The sequence below is a fragment of the Manis pentadactyla genome, chromosome 4 (assembly GCF_030020395.1).
Source record: "Manis pentadactyla isolate mManPen7 chromosome 4, mManPen7.hap1, whole genome shotgun sequence".
NCBI classification, from domain to species: domain Eukaryota; kingdom Metazoa; phylum Chordata; class Mammalia; order Pholidota; family Manidae; genus Manis; species Manis pentadactyla.
In genome coordinates this window covers 28,773,126-28,788,557 of record NC_080022.1, presented here as the reverse complement: position 1 = coordinate 28,788,557, position 15,432 = coordinate 28,773,126, and the positions used below count along the sequence as shown (strand labels likewise).

Sequence of the window (15,432 nt, the reverse complement as noted above, 5' to 3'; positions counted from 1 at the left end):
AAGCCTCCTGCTCACTGGGTCGCCCTGGTACCCTTACAAGCAGGGAAAACAGGTTCGAGTCCCTGCGCTGCGTCTAGCTAGCAGTTTTCGTGAGCTGGCAGATCACTTTCCCTGACTATTTTGTCGCCTGCAAAAAGCTGACTCTTCAGTGAAGGGTCGGGGATTTCCAGAGGAAAGCATCTGGAGTTCCCAGGTTTTAAAAAATATTTAATTTTAATTAAATGGAGAAATGACAACAGAAAGTTCAAGAATAGGGGAAAAATAATGATTTGTCCAGGGGCTACAATCTGTGTTCGTATTTCCTCCTCTTCTTTCCTTCGTTTTTCCAAACGTAAATGTAATCATAGTTTGCGCACAATTTTATGTCCTGCTTCTCTCGTTTAACAAGTCAGAGTGTTTTCCATTTGTCATATGCATTTGGGAATGGCGAAATAACATCCGTCAATTGGCTAAACAGGTTCCTACGCCGTTCATTTAGGTTACCTCCGTGTTTAGTAATTACTAAAACAGTGGCCACAAACAGTCTTCAGAGGCACTTTTTTCCAGAAGTTTGTTTTTGAAATTAAAACTCCCGCCAGCCGAGCCGAGGTACTTCAGTCCCGCCTTCTACGGATTACCTGTCACGTGTTTAGCCTCTCCGCCGCAAGTGTTTCTGGGAGAGCGCGCACTCCGGAAGCGGAAGTCCAGAGGTCAAGCCCGTCATTTCCTTCAGCGGGAGAGCAACCGACCTCTCTTTCCTTCACTCAGCAGATATCTTAGCATGAAGGAGGTGAAGAGCGAGCGGGAGCGGGGAAGCCGGCGAAGGCACCGCGACGGTGACATGGTGGCGGCGGCGGCGGTAGTGGTGAAGCAGGAGCGCCTCAGCCCGGAAGCCGCCCCTCCTCCCCACCGCCGCCCGGACTCCTCCGGCGGTAGCCCGTCCCCGCCAGCCAGCGAGCCGGGCCGCCCTGGTCACCGCGGGAATCGAGCCCGAGGAGGTAGCCGGTAAGTGAGAAGTATCCCGAGATGGACCTTGGGTTGGGTTCATTGAGAAAGGAGGACAGGGCTAGCGTCAGAAACACATCTTGAATGCTGAGTATAGTAGCTTGGACTTAATCCTAAAACGGTGGAAATGCCCGGGTCGTGCTTATGTTAAAGACTCTTTACTTTGGTACCTGTCACTTGCGTTATTGCTGGGCGTTAAGCGCCTAATGCCTAAGGGATTCCCTCTCCCCGACCCCACGCTTCATCTCTGTGTGCCCCTAGCACTGCGCCTAGTCTGGCCCGACGGTTAGCAGTGATGGTTTAAGTTTAAGTTTGAAAGATTTTCCTATCTGCCTGCAAATGAAGTGCAGGCATTGTCTTGCCAAGTATCTGTCCCCTAAAGTTTCCACATTAAGGGCCTACGGCTTTCCACCTGATAGAAATTCTAAAAAGAAAAATTGGATCTTGCTAGACTGGTTCATTTTTTCATGCAGCATAGTTTTGCTGAGTACCTATTATGTACTAAAGACTACTGTAGGTACTGGGGCCTCAAGGGTGGACGAGATAGATGTTCTTTACCCTCAGGAAATTGACATGGTCTTGCTCAGAGACAAAGTAACAAATAAGTAGCTTCAGTGAGTAACAATAATGTGATAGAGATCGAAAGGAAGTGGGAGAAGCCTCTCCGAAAAAGTGCCATTTGAGCTAAGACCTGAAGGATAGGAATAATCCAGCCTTGTAGAGATCCAGTCAGAAAAACACCTGCAAAGAACCTGAAGTGGGATTAACTGTGGCTGTTCTAGAAATAGAGGGGAAAAAAATCTAGTGTAGTGATCAAGGAGAGTGGTAGGAATGAAGAGGTAGAGGGAGAAGATAGAGCTGGAGGACTTGCTGGCAGATTGAATGTGACTGTGAGGGGAGGAATGTGGTAAGGAAAAAGGAATCAAGGGTGACTTTTAGGTTTTTGGCTTGAGGAACAATGTGGATGGTGGTGCCAGTTACCAAGATAGAAAGACTGAGAAAGAAAAGGTTTTCAAAGGGTTGGGAGTCAAGAGTTATGTTACCTAAGTGAGAAGGCCCAGTAAGCAGTTGTGTATGTGAGTCTGGAACTTGAGGGAGATGGCAGGGCTAGGAGAGTGAAACTTCTAATTCCTTTAGAGTGAAAAGCAGAGATCTTCACAACTGTGGTGTTTGTGTTAGCAATAAGCTAATATTTGAAGCTAATTTATATGGGGGAAGGGAAATTGAGATAAAATCCTATGTGTACCATGCTCTGAAAAGGTCCCCAGCCAAAAAGAAAATCAAGTCCTCAGGGAGAAGAAGCAAGTCTCCTCGGAGTAAGAGAAGCCGAAGTCCTCACCACTCAGCAATCAAAGTGAAACAGGTAAGTGGATTGAGATGTTTTGATACGGGGTCCAAATTTAGAGCCTCTTCCTTTCATAAGCAGAGTTCACCTGTACCTGCAATGGGCTTTTCTAAAAACTGGGTGTGCTTTTTTTCTGCTTGTTTTGTTAAACATTTTATTTTGAGGTAATTGTTGAGTCACATGTGGTTGTAAAAAATAACACAGAGGTATACTCTTTACCCTGTTTATCCCAATGATAACATCTGACAGAATTATAGTACAATATCATAACCAGAATATTGACATCAGTAGATACAAAACATTTCTATCACCACAAGAGTCCCTCATGTTGTTCTTTTATAGTCATACTCACTTCCCTCCCTCCCTTACCTCTCAATTCCTACAAAATTCTGCATTTCTATAATTTTGTCATTTCAGTAGTGTTATATAAATGGAATCATATGGAATGAACCTTTATGGGTTGCCTATTTCCACTCAGCAAAATTCTTTGGAGACTCATTTAGGTTGTTGCATCGATCAGTAATTCATCCTCTTTTATTGCGAAGTGATTTTCAGTGGTTTGATATAACCATTTGCCCATTATAGAACACCTGGATTGTGTACAGGTTTTTGTGTGAGCATAAGTTTTCATTTCTATGGAATAAATGCCCACTAGTACAGTTGCTGGGTCTCATGGTAGTTGCATATTTAATTATTTTAGGCAGTTGCCAAACTGTTTTCCAAAGTGGCTGTTATTAGTTTGTTAGGTCTTCCATAACAAAATACGACAGATTGGATGCCTTTAACAACAGAAATTAATTTTTTCACAGTTCTGGAGGCTAGAAGTCCAAGATCAAGGTGTCAGCACATGGTTTCTCCTGTGTCTTTCCTTGCAAATTGCTACCTTCTGGGCTGTGCCCTCACGTGGCCTTTCCTTTGTGTGCTCATATCCCCGGTGTTTCTTCCTCCTTTTATAAGGACACTAGTCATATTGGATTAGGACCTCACCCGCATTTTAACAAAATCACTGCTTTAAAGACCTTAATCTCAAAAGAAAAAAAAGTTACATTCTAAAGTATAGACATTGGGATTTCAACATAAGAGTTTTGGGGGACAGTTCAGTCCACAGCAGTGGCTGTATCATTTACAGTCCCACCTGCAATGTATGAGTAATCCAATTGCTTAGCATCCTCATTAATACTTGGTACTGACCCTGTTGTTTGTTTTAGCCATTCTAATAGATACTCTGTTGTGACTTTAGTATACTCTGCATTTCCCTGATAGCTAAAATGTTAAACGTCTTCCCGTGTGCTTATTTGCCATCTGTATATCCTCTCAGGTGAAATGTCTCTTTATGTCTTTTGCCTATTTTCAAGTTGGAATATTTGCTTTTTTACTGTCTGAAGAGTTCTTTGTATATTCTAGATACTAGGCCTTCTTGAGTATGTAGCTCGCAAGGATTTTCCTCTATCTGTAGCTTGTCTTTCCATTCTCTTAACAGGGTTTTTCTCAGAGAAAAGTTTTAGATTTTGACGAAGTCCAGCTTATCCATTTTTCTCTTTATGGATTCTCAATCCATAAACCCCTCCTGGGTTCCAAAAATATGCTTTTTCCTGAATATTTTACATTTACATCCATTTACATTTGTTTGAGTTTGTTTTAATAAAAGAGATGAGCCTTAGGTCAAGGTTCATTTTTTTGCCTGTGAATGTTCACTTGCTGTGCCACCATTTATTGAAAAGTCTGTCCTTCTTTGTATTGCTTTTGCTTCTTATCAAAAATCAGTTGACTGACTGTGTGTGGGTTTATTTCTGAGTTCTCTGTTCTGTTCCGTTGATCTATCATACTGCTAATACCATACAGTCTTGACTACTGCTGCTATATACTTAGTCTTAAAATTGGATAGAGGATTCCTCTCACTTCTTTTTAAAAATTGTTTTAGCTATACTAGTTCTTTTGTCTTTCCATGTAAATTTTAGAACAATCTTGTCTATATCTATAAAAAGTCTTGCTGGGATTTTGATGGGAATTGCATTAAGCCTGTATTTTGGGGAGAATTGGCTTTTTTATTATATTGAGTCTTCCAGTTCATGAACACTGTATATGTCTCCATTTATTTAGATCTTTGATTACTTTCATCCATGTTTGTAGTTTTCAGCATACAAGTCCTATACATGTTTTGTTAGATTTACTTGAGTATTTTTTGAGTGATTGTAAGTGATATTTTAAATTTCAGTGTCCACAAGTTCATTGTTAGTATATAGAAATATAATTGATTTGTGTATGTTTATATTATATTCTGTGATCTCACTGAACTCAACTTAGTTATTATAGGAGTTTTTTTTTTTCTAAAGATTGCTGGGGATTTTCTACATAGATGATTATATATTCAAATAGGGACAGTTTTATTTCTTCCATTACAATCTGTCTGCATTTTCTTTCCTTCTTTGTTGCACTAGCTAGGGCTTCCAGCACTACGGTGAGTAAGAGGAACGGGAGCAGACCCCCTTGCCTTACCTTCAGTCTTGAGGGACAGTCAGTCTTTTTAAAGAAACTGTGTTACAAAGTGCAAGTAGAGACACTGACATTAAGACAATGGATTTTCCTGTGAATTTGAGAGACAGGGCCAACTTTCTACCACCCTAAAGATATAAAGCCAGACAGTCTTGGGCGTCTACTGTTTGAGCTAAATAGGCGTTGCTTTGGCTGTCGAGTAATTCAGCCACTGGAGCCACAACACCCAGACTGAGCCTCTGAAACCACTTTAGTTTGTTTAGTTTTTGTTTTAATGTATAGCTTGCAGCCCTTTACCTGTGGCTTCTAAATCAGCATTTTACAGTAAATCCTGGGGCTTTTGGCATGCAACTTCTCTGTGACTGTTGTTATTTTGAAGTGTCTAGTTTGCTTATCTATGTTAACTTCCCTCCTGACCCCAAATTGTCTCTGTGAAAGCTTATTTATGTGTATTCATTGGCCAGAAGCTTGGAAATGGCTTTCAAGCAAAAGGCCTGGACAGGTAGTTGAAACTAAGTGACTTTTACATGGATATTAACTTAATCAGAAATATATACAGCTTCTGGCTTAAGTATGGCTGTGCTCACAGGTATCTTCTTCTCCACCTTAAACCACCATTTAAAAAATGAATTTATTGATTGCATACTCATTGTAGTAACACAGAAGTAAAAAATTAAAAAGTGAGAGTGTGGTATATGTAGTGTATGGTTACTCTTCTCACTATCCCCCAAGTCGTACCCCCCAACAAAAAAATAACCTCACTCCCTAAAGGTAATCATCTCAACAATTTGATATTTACACTTCAAGGCTCTATTATACTTATGTTCTCTTCTTTTCCTTTATTTTTGGTATGCATCTGTCCGCATGTGTGTTCCATGCAAAGTTTTTAATTAAAAAGGAACCACAGTTGTACATTCGGAACCAACATAAGATTGTACATCAACGATACTTCAATTAAAAAAAAAAACTGCTTTAAGAAATAAGGAACTATGTTATATATATTGTCCTACTTATCAATAATTGAGGGTATAAGTTGAAATCTTAGTTATTTTATATTATCTCGTCATGTAATTTGCCATGATCTCTTTTATTTCTACTAGTTTTGCCTGGTATACAGTTCTTGAAAATGAAGATGGAAAAATAGTTGGTCATTGGATTTAGCAAGTGGAGGTCATTGGTGACCATAACCAATGAAGTGACAACAATTCTGGTTTGGCCAGAAGAGTACAACAGAATGGCATTAGGGGCAGGGGATTTGAATGTATATGCAAGGGAGTGATGTCACTGCTTGAAATCACTTGAGTTTAAGTGATTTCACTGCTTGAAATCACTTGGTTATCACTTAAATTTAAGTTAGGATGGGAAGAGGGGCCATCAAGAGCATGAGGGACTGTGCAAAGGTAGAATGATCAGAAGATGGGGATAAGGATTTTTAGAGTTGGGTAAATGTGAGCTGGAAAGGTGGCCAGAAAGAGGGTTGCTTGAGATTGAAATTGTAGAGAGGTTGTAGTTCTTGGCATTGAAAATTTCTCTGTGTAATCATGGGAGTGAATGGCTGAAGTGAAAGAGGAGACAGATGACACCACTGGGAGAGAGGAATTCAAAAAACTGGGAGGCCAGCATGTTGGAAGGGGCAGCACCTGGGTGTCACTGAAATCATCAGGAGTGATGTTGGAGAGAACGAGTTGAGTTACAAGTAAAACTGGCAAGCTGTGAGGGGAGGAGATGATCCAGGGTTAGTGGGTGATAATGCTCTTATGTGAGATTCAGAGCTGGGGTTTTTTAGGGAAAAGACAAGGGTTGGAGAATGTTCTAGGATTGGCAGTGACAAGCAAGGAGGATTCCTGCCTGATGTCTGGGCTCCAAGATGGTGGGGTTGGAGGGTCTGTGGGAGAAAAATAGCTACCGTTTGAGAGAGCTGCAGGAGGCAGTGTGCTCAGGGTAGAGTGGGGCTTCCGTTAGAGTGAAAAAGAAGGGAACTATCAGAAAATGTTGAGGATGTAGATTTCTCTGAGCTCTTGCATACATAGTCTGTGTGGTCACAAGGGAACATATCCACCACTAATAACCTTATTTCTGTGGAACATTTTGCTCTGAATGCCAAAGTCCAAATCACAAGTGACTTTTTGAATGCAGCTTGTTCATTGATTGTGGGCTGCCTTTAATTTACTGAATCTGTTCCAATTTCAGGAACGTGAGGATCATCCCAGGAGAGGACGGGAGGATCGGCAGCACCGGGAACCGTCAGGGCAGGAACACAGGCGAGCTAGGAACAGTGACCGCGACAGGCACAGGGGCCATTCCCACCAGAGGAGAACCTCTACCGAGAGACCTGGGAGTGGGCAGGCTCAGGGACGGGACCGAGACATTCAGACCCTGCAAACTCAGGAAGCAGAGCGCGAGTTTTATAATGCCCGACGGCGGGAGCACCGCCAGAAGAATGAAGTTAGTGCCAGTGGTAATGAGTCTCAGGAGGTGGTTCCTCGACCTGGTGGCAACAGTAAAGACAAAGAGGTGCCCGTTAAGGAAAAGCCAAGCTTTGAACTTTCTGGGGCACTTCTTGAGGACACCAACACCTTCCGGGGTGTAGTCATCAAATATAGTGAGCCCCCAGAAGCACGTATCCCCAAAAAGCGGTGGCGTCTCTACCCCTTTAAAAATGATGAGGTGCTTCCAGTCATGTACATCCATCGGCAGAGTGCTTACCTCCTGGGTCGACACCGTCGCATCGCAGACATTCCAATTGATCATCCCTCTTGTTCAAAGCAGCATGCAGTCTTTCAGTATCGGTAAGTATGCACTGGTGGAAATAAACTGAAGTGTGAGCAGAAGTTGAATGTCTCAGGATTACCAAGATTTATGTACGTGTGTATGCAGAAGAATCCTATACCCTTTGTAGCTAATGTTAGTCTTAAGGAGTAGTGTTAATCTAACTGCCCCTTGAATAATTGCTTCCTGATGTGTAAGAGCATTTGACTTGGTGTCAGAAATCCCAATCTTGAATCCTGCTGCTGCCACCTACTAGGTGTATGACCTGGAGCAAGCCATTCTCTGGGCTTGTTTCTACCTTCCTCATAGGGCTATTAACGAGGGCTAAATGGAAATACAACTTGCTCCCAATTTCCAGACTCAAGGCCATGCCTTCCCCTTGATTTCCTGAAGTTTGAACTTGAACTGTGTTAAAGCCAAGTTGTGTACATCATCTCAGCTATGTTAGGAAAGAACCAGATGATCTGAGGCAGGATTTTGCTTACAGGTTTCTCTCTCTTACCTGTTAGGCTTGTGGAATACACCCGTGCTGATGGGACAGTTGGCCGCAGGGTGAGGCCCTACATCATTGACCTTGGCTCAGGCAATGGAACATTCTTGAACAACAAGCGCATTGAACCACAGAGATACTATGAACTGAAGGAAAAGGATGTATTGAAATTTGGGTTCAGCAGCAGAGAGTATGTTTTGCTTCATGAGTCCTCTGACACCTCTGAAGTAGAAAGGAAAGAAGATGAGGATGACGAGGAGGAGGAGGAAGTATCTGACAGCTAGCAAACTAAGGAACAGCCCAAACTCTTGAGAGACTGTTTCTTTTTTTGAAGGCTTTGGGATTGACTCAAAGAGCACCACGGTGCTGTCTCTAATGCCTCTGATTGCCTTAAGTCTTTCCTCTGTTCTTGACCGCCTTATGGTACAGTGTAAGAAAACTGTCTTATGTTTGTTTGAACTTTCTTCTGTGGCACATCAGCCATATGCCTGTGGGCACTTGTTTGAGAATAGTCTCACCAACACATCGTGTTTTAGTGGAAGCATGTGGCTTTAGTTGGTGCTTTCAGAACTGCTGCCTAGAAAACTATAAACCCTTAGTCAGAGGGGAGCTATGGCTTGTCCTCTTTGTACAGTTACTTTATTTATATAGTTGTTAAGCTTTGTGGACCAGGTGTGATTTTGTTTTGGGGGCAAACCCCTGAGCAGAGAATCTTACTAAGCTTTGGTTATCACCAGAACAGCCTCCAGTACATACCAAAGCTTTGACCTGGTTGAGCTCTTGAGTCATAGAAATTGATTTTGCACTTCGTTTTTTGGGGGTGGGAATTTACCACCTGACCTCATATTGACTGTTGGACTTAGGCAGATGCATTATGGAGCCTGCTTAAGTATGTGACTGTACAAGAAGATCATGGCCACTGCCAGTGGGTGCTGATTTATAATGAGAGGTTGAAAATGGGTCGTGGGTCTGTTCCTGTGAGAGAATACTGATTTTTCCATGGAGCGTGTACATAACAATTTTGATGATCTTACCTGTTCTTCAACTTCGCGTTTTTATTCAAATGTTACCTCTTTTCTTCCTTTTTTGAGAAACACACTGTTGTTATGTAGCAGGGTCCTTGCTTTATTCTAACATCATGTATACATCTAAAGGAGGTTGTGTAGTTTATATGTTTGATCTTTTTAAAAAACGTTCAGAGAGGCTCTACCTTCCCAAGGCTGGAAAGCATTGGAATTGCCCTGTTTCCTAATTTTTCACCGGAGGAGGAATATGTGTAAGTAGAGAAATCCTAACTACTTACATATATTATTTGTGTGTGTGTACATATATATATATATATATAAAGTGTGTGAAAGAGCAGCATACTGATTTTCATATGAGAATGTTTTGTGATGTAAATGTAATGCTACATTATAGGCAAAGGCCTCCTGCATTTGAAGAGCAGGTTTTCATTTATATGTATTTTGGGGATAAAAAATAATAAAATTTGTAAATATAGCTCCATTTTGAAGGGTAATTACTTTCCTAGCATAGGGGACTTTGTGTTCATAGATCTGTTTGCTGCTAAAGGAAACTTTTATCATTATTTTTGAGGTAAAAGAAGGTAGTTGTGGAGGGTGTTACAGGGATGAGACAAGGATATAGTGAAGGTAAGACCCAACACTGGCACTGGCCTCAAGGCCTTCAGATTCTGGCTAGTGAGTGAGTGTCAGTCTGTTGAAGCAGCAGTGTCTTTTGAATTGGCAATGAAGGGATTTCCCTTCCCAGAATAGTCAGAGTTGGGGCAGAAACACACAGTAGTCCTAAAACCAGTTTATCCCATTCCTTATTATTTCACCCGCAGGTAGTGGTGGTGCCTGGGATGGGGAGGAAAGAGACAATACAACTCAGTTGGTGCTGCTGCTCATACTCCTCTGGTTGAAACAAACGTAGATTGTCATCTTTACCATTGTGTTTCCATTAAGGTCTCATGTAACCATGAGCACTCAGTGCTGTGTTGACTAGCATCAGAAGGGGCAGCTGAACCCCTTCTGTAAAGCAGTAAAGAGTGAACACTTACTAAGGTCAGTCAGATGAAGGGTTAGAGGAAGGGAAGCTCTAACAGTGTAAGAGCAGTTAGCATTCATGCCCCCCAGCTGTGTTCTATGCTGACTGCTTATAGCTGCTGTTTCCCTAATTTTAATATGTGCTACATATTGCATATTACATATATGCATGTCTAAAAGGTAGGTTTTGTTTTGATAATTTTTCTCTTCAACCAGATTAATGGCTTTTTCTTTCTGGGATTGGACACTAATCTGGCATATCCTGCAGGGCCTCCTTGTTCCATTTGTGCTGCTATTACTGCTTTGGTAGCTTTGGGCTTTGCTTCAGACACCATCTAGGTGGGCACTGTGATAGATGACCACTTCGCCTGTATTTTTCAATACATGGTCCTAATTGTGTAGTAAACTTTTGCTTTAGTGGGGGAATACCTTCTTGCATTAAGAGAATCTTCATGCCAAACATCTGGGAAGGTGTTTCCCTTCCACCCCACTCTTTTTTTTTTTTTTTTTTAAAGAAGAGGGTCAAAGAAGAGACACCCATCTCCAAAGCTAGTATTTATCATTTGAAGTTGACATTATCCTAAAGCTTACTTCTTGAATTAATTCATTGTTTAGAAACTCATGTTCGTGTCTTACCTATTTGCACCTTTATTCTCCACCTTTTCTGCGCTGTGGCTGGCTTGTCGTAGATCATTGCTGTCAAGATACAGCTATGCGCAAAACAGCCCTTTGCTTTGGAGCCCCTCCTCCAGTCCACTGGAGGTCTACAGTTCTGCGGAGGTATGAGACAGAATCTTCAGATTTCCCCCGGTCGCCTAGTTCTCTCATTCTAACGTGGACAAAGGACAGCTTAGTAAGTGAAACTTGTGACATAACTTTCAAATACTTTTTTGGATCTCCCTGATAAGTGAAAGCAGAGTATCAATTCAGGTAACTAAAGGATTGGCTTTAAATTTTGTCTTCTGTTGAGTATGCCAATATACAATGTAGCTTGGTTCTAAAAGACTTTTATTTCAGGTTGATTATCATTGGTATGATGCACAGGTTATATTAACATCCTTCCCTTTGTGGAAATTAGTTGTGGTTATGAGGAATGAAATCATAATCATGCTAAGGAGAAGCCTAAGTGTGGCACACACAGCACCCCAGCCATGCCTGCCTGTGAGATGATACTCTGAGCCCATGGTGTTCCTGAGTATGTGAGTATAATCAAGGGGAAAAGCTACTTGATTTAAATTAAAGCTTTGGAATTTAAAGCTTTATTTGGGCTCTTGGTTAAAGTAAATGGAAACAGTTGAAAAAGACATTTGATTTGTTCACGTGTACTCTAATGTTGAAATGAATCCAGTCAGTGGTTCCATAAGTTTATCATGCTAACACTTGGTTTAGGACTGTGAATTAGAAACAGGGAGTAGTAATTGGAGGTGGGCTGCACCTGTGTAATAGATGGCATTTGAGGTGTGCCTTAGAGAAAAGGTTGATTTTGAGCCAGGAGTAAAGGAGGGCACTGTTTCAAACTGAGCAGTCCAGGGGACAGAAGGACTGGAATGGAGTATGTGGAAAGGATCCTAGGAAATTAAGTGGTTTACCTGAAGTCTGACAGCAAGGCAGTGGTACAGCTAGGATGAGAAGCCATGTCAGTCCTGGTTTAGTGGTCTTTCCTCTAGACTGTTCCTTCCCACCTCCCTGGCATAGCTTGCTGGAGAGATTTGAGGAGAGAAAAGACAGCTGGTTCATTAGGCTGCCTGATTCATAGTGGGTTCAAAGGAATCTCAGTGGGTGATTTTCAGGGGTAGGAGAGTGGCTCAGGCAAATCTTAGCTCACCAAGTCACCGAACTGCAAGGAAGTCATCATGTTGATTTATAAAAATAGACAAATATTCAATAATCAGGTGCCTGAGAGGCACCAAGAATCAAGACCTCAATAATAAAACTGGTCAATACTTAGGAGCATTTTCTATATACAAGACATAGTTCTAAGTGCTTTACATGAGCCTTAATGTACACATAACATTTCATCATCATAACCCCATGATTATTGTTACATTTTGCAGATGCAAAATGAGGCAGAGAGGTTGTTCCATAGTGGTAGGTAGGACCTAGATTCAAACCCCCTCAGTCTGATTCCAGATGCTACTCTTTTAACCACTGTGTTATACTACCTCTTAACAGTCGTGAGATGTACAAGGTCTGGCCCTCACGCAGCAATACAACCAGCAGCTACACATAATGCTGGATAGTAGAAACACGGGGGATTGTGGCTGCACAGAGAAATAGGATTTAATAAAGCAGTGGGAGTCAGGGGAGAATAAGCAATTAGCCAGAAGAGACCAGCTGGGATGAGAAAGAGAGGAATATTTCTAGACAGAAATTTACACTTAGAAATGCCTGAGATGGTAAACTAATGAGGTTTTAGAAGCACTTGAAGTTCAATAGGGGAAAGAAGGTGAGTGAGACTTCTGGTTTCCCATAATAATGGACTGCTATTTTTCTAACTCTCCTGCTGAAAATAGCCAAAACTTCTGGATAAAATAAAAGCAACATTTCTTAAAGCATCTAAGAACTGACAAATCTGTAAAAAAGTTACCAGGCTAAAAGTGAAGGTAAACAAGAATCCAGCGAGAAATGGAGCATAGATGCCTAGAAACCACATTTGATCTAAAGGGAAACCCATATTTGATTGTAGTAAATCAGAACTCACCCTATGTTGAATGGGACAGAAAAAAAAAACCAGGGCCCAAAATAATAGGTAGATTAATAGAAGATGTTTCCCACAAAAAGCTGGCATGCCAAAGGGCTATACTTTTTTGGGATAAAAGAGTGGATCAGAAATAGAATTCTCAGGGATTTGCAGCCTAGAAGCTCAGGAAAACAAGCCTTGAACTTTTTTAGATGACCTTGTACTGTAAGTGCCTCCAGGTGTCTGATAGAAATAAATTACTCTTGAAGGGACTTATTATCTCCCCTCCAGTTTTTTCCACTTTTTTTTCTGCAATGACAAAATTATTTTTTTTAAAAGCACACAAGAAAAGGCACTATAGTGAGAACCAACAGAAATAACAGATTAATAAGAACTGATTCTCAAAAACCAGATACTTGAATTGTAAGATGCTATAAAATGTTCATGGTTACTGTTTTCAAAGAAATAAATTACAAACTTGAGAATTCCCACTGAACAAGAAATGGCAGCAAGTGAAATCGGAGTTATTAAAAAAAGACCCCCAACTAGAACTTGTAGAAATGAAAAACACAGTAACTGTAAACTCATCAATGGATGGCTTTAACACTTTAACAGAAGCTTCAGGGAGAATTTGTGAACTGGAAGATAGGTCAAAAGCAATTAGCCTTGCACATAAATTTAACAACTTAAATGAAAGAGATCAATTTCTCAAAAATCATAAACTACCAAAATTCAATGTATATTAGATTGTCTGAATAGTTCTATAGCTGTTATTGAATTTATAATTGAAAAGCTTCTGAAAATAAATACCTAGGATGGTTTTACTGAAGAATTCTACCAAACATTTCAAGAAACATTAGTACCATTTTATACCATCTCTTCCAGAAATGGGAAAAGCAGGGAACCCATCCTAATTCATTTTATGAGGCCAATATTATTTTGGTACCAAAACCAGACAGGACAGGGTGAAAAAAAACTACAGTGTGTAAAACTACGAATTTAGCCACAAAATCCTCAATAAAATATTAGCAAATTGAATACAGTACTATATAACAAGAATTACACAGCATGGCCAAGTGGAGTTTATTCCAGATATACAAGGCTGGTTCAACACTTGGAAGTGAATCTGTGTAATCCTCATAACGAGAGGCTGAAGAAAAAAATGTATTATCGTATCAATTGATGCAATTGAGGAAAGGCATTTGAAAAAATTCAACACCATTCATGGTAAAAACTGTCAGTATACCAGGAATAGAGAAGAACTTCCTCAACTTGATAAAGAGCATCTACAAAAACCATACAGCTAACATAATACCTAATGGTGAGAAACTTAATACTTTCTTCCTAAAACAGGGAACAACTTAAGGATGTTCTCTCTGACTACTCTTATTTAACATAGAACTGGAAGTCCTAGCCAGCACAATACGGAAGAAAAGGAAATAAAAAGCATACAGATTGTAAAGGAAAACATAACCCCCTATTTGTAGATGAAATGATTGTGTAAAAATCCCAAGGTATCTACGGTGTGGGGGGGTGCGGGGATGTCCTGGACTTAGTAACGGAGTTCAGCAAGATCCCAGGTTACAAGATCAACACACAAAAGAAACCATCTGGAATGTAGCAGAGACGAAAAGGTGGAGAGAATTGACTGGGAAAAAATTAAGACCTGTTTAATCTGAGTTCCAGAAAGAGGGAGAAAATGACACAGAGGCATAGCTGAAGAAAAACAGATGATAATTTCCCAGAATTGATGTAAGATACCAATCCACAGATAATTGGAATCCAGACTTTCAAGCAAGGAACCAAAAAAGAAAAGAAAAAAATCCTATCCCTGAGAATGAAATCACAGAGCCTTGAAAAATGGATGTAGCCCGAGGCAGAGAAGTAAGCATGGGGCAAGTGAGAACAAAGTTAACAACATTGAACTTAATGAAAAAAGTTAATACATAGTCCTTAACACTTGCAAAGCAGCTACATCAAGTGATTTACTCTTAATACAGCAATTGCATTAGGTAGGTACTATTATCACCTCCATTTTACAGATATATAAGTTGATACAAGTGAAATTTAGTTACTGTTCCAAGTGCCGTTTATCGATCAATGGTAACAGTAGAATTTTGAGCAAGGGCAATGGAAGTCATTAAAAAGTTTTAACCAGAAGAGTGGCACCACATGTTTTCCAAAAACAAATCATCCAGGCACCACCGTGGAAAATTGATTAAAGGGAGCTGAGGGAGCAAACAGGAGGCTGTTGCAACAATGTAGCCAAAAACAGGGAGGGCCGGGTAGAATGAAGGCTGCGGCAGGGAAAAGCAGACGGATTTGCGGGCTCTGCCGGAAATGTCCACAGGACTTGGTTTGGATTAAGGGGGTTAAGGAGAGTGAGGAGGATACTCAGGTTTCTGACTTGGGCAGTTCGGTGGACAGGGAAAGTCATTCACTGAGGTGACTTTAAAAGTGTGTTTTTGGACACGGTGGACCTGTGGTGTACGTAAAGCCCAGCCGGCCGCCCAGGGTAGTAACGCGACTAGGTCCAAGAGCTGAGCCCGGTAACGCTCAGTCCGCTGCCCAGATCGCGGCGCGCGCCTCCGTAAACGCGCGCGCAGGCGCAGTGCGACGCGGG

The 15,432-nt window shown here is 41.1% G+C and overlaps 1 protein-coding gene across 1 annotated transcript; it reads left to right on the top strand.

Annotated features, from left to right (window-relative positions):
* The first annotated feature begins 682 nt into the window (after nt 1–682).
* SNIP1 (Smad nuclear interacting protein 1) lies at nt 683–9,581 on the top strand. The gene is made up of 4 exons (XM_036876573.2): nt 683–984; nt 2,245–2,347; nt 7,013–7,611; nt 8,101–9,581. Exons 1-4 carry the CDS (start codon nt 761–763, stop codon nt 8,363–8,365), a joined length of 1,191 nt encoding a protein of 396 aa, XP_036732468.2. The 5' UTR covers nt 683–760; the 3' UTR covers nt 8,366–9,581.
* Nucleotides 9,582–15,432: the final 5,851 nt, after the last annotated feature.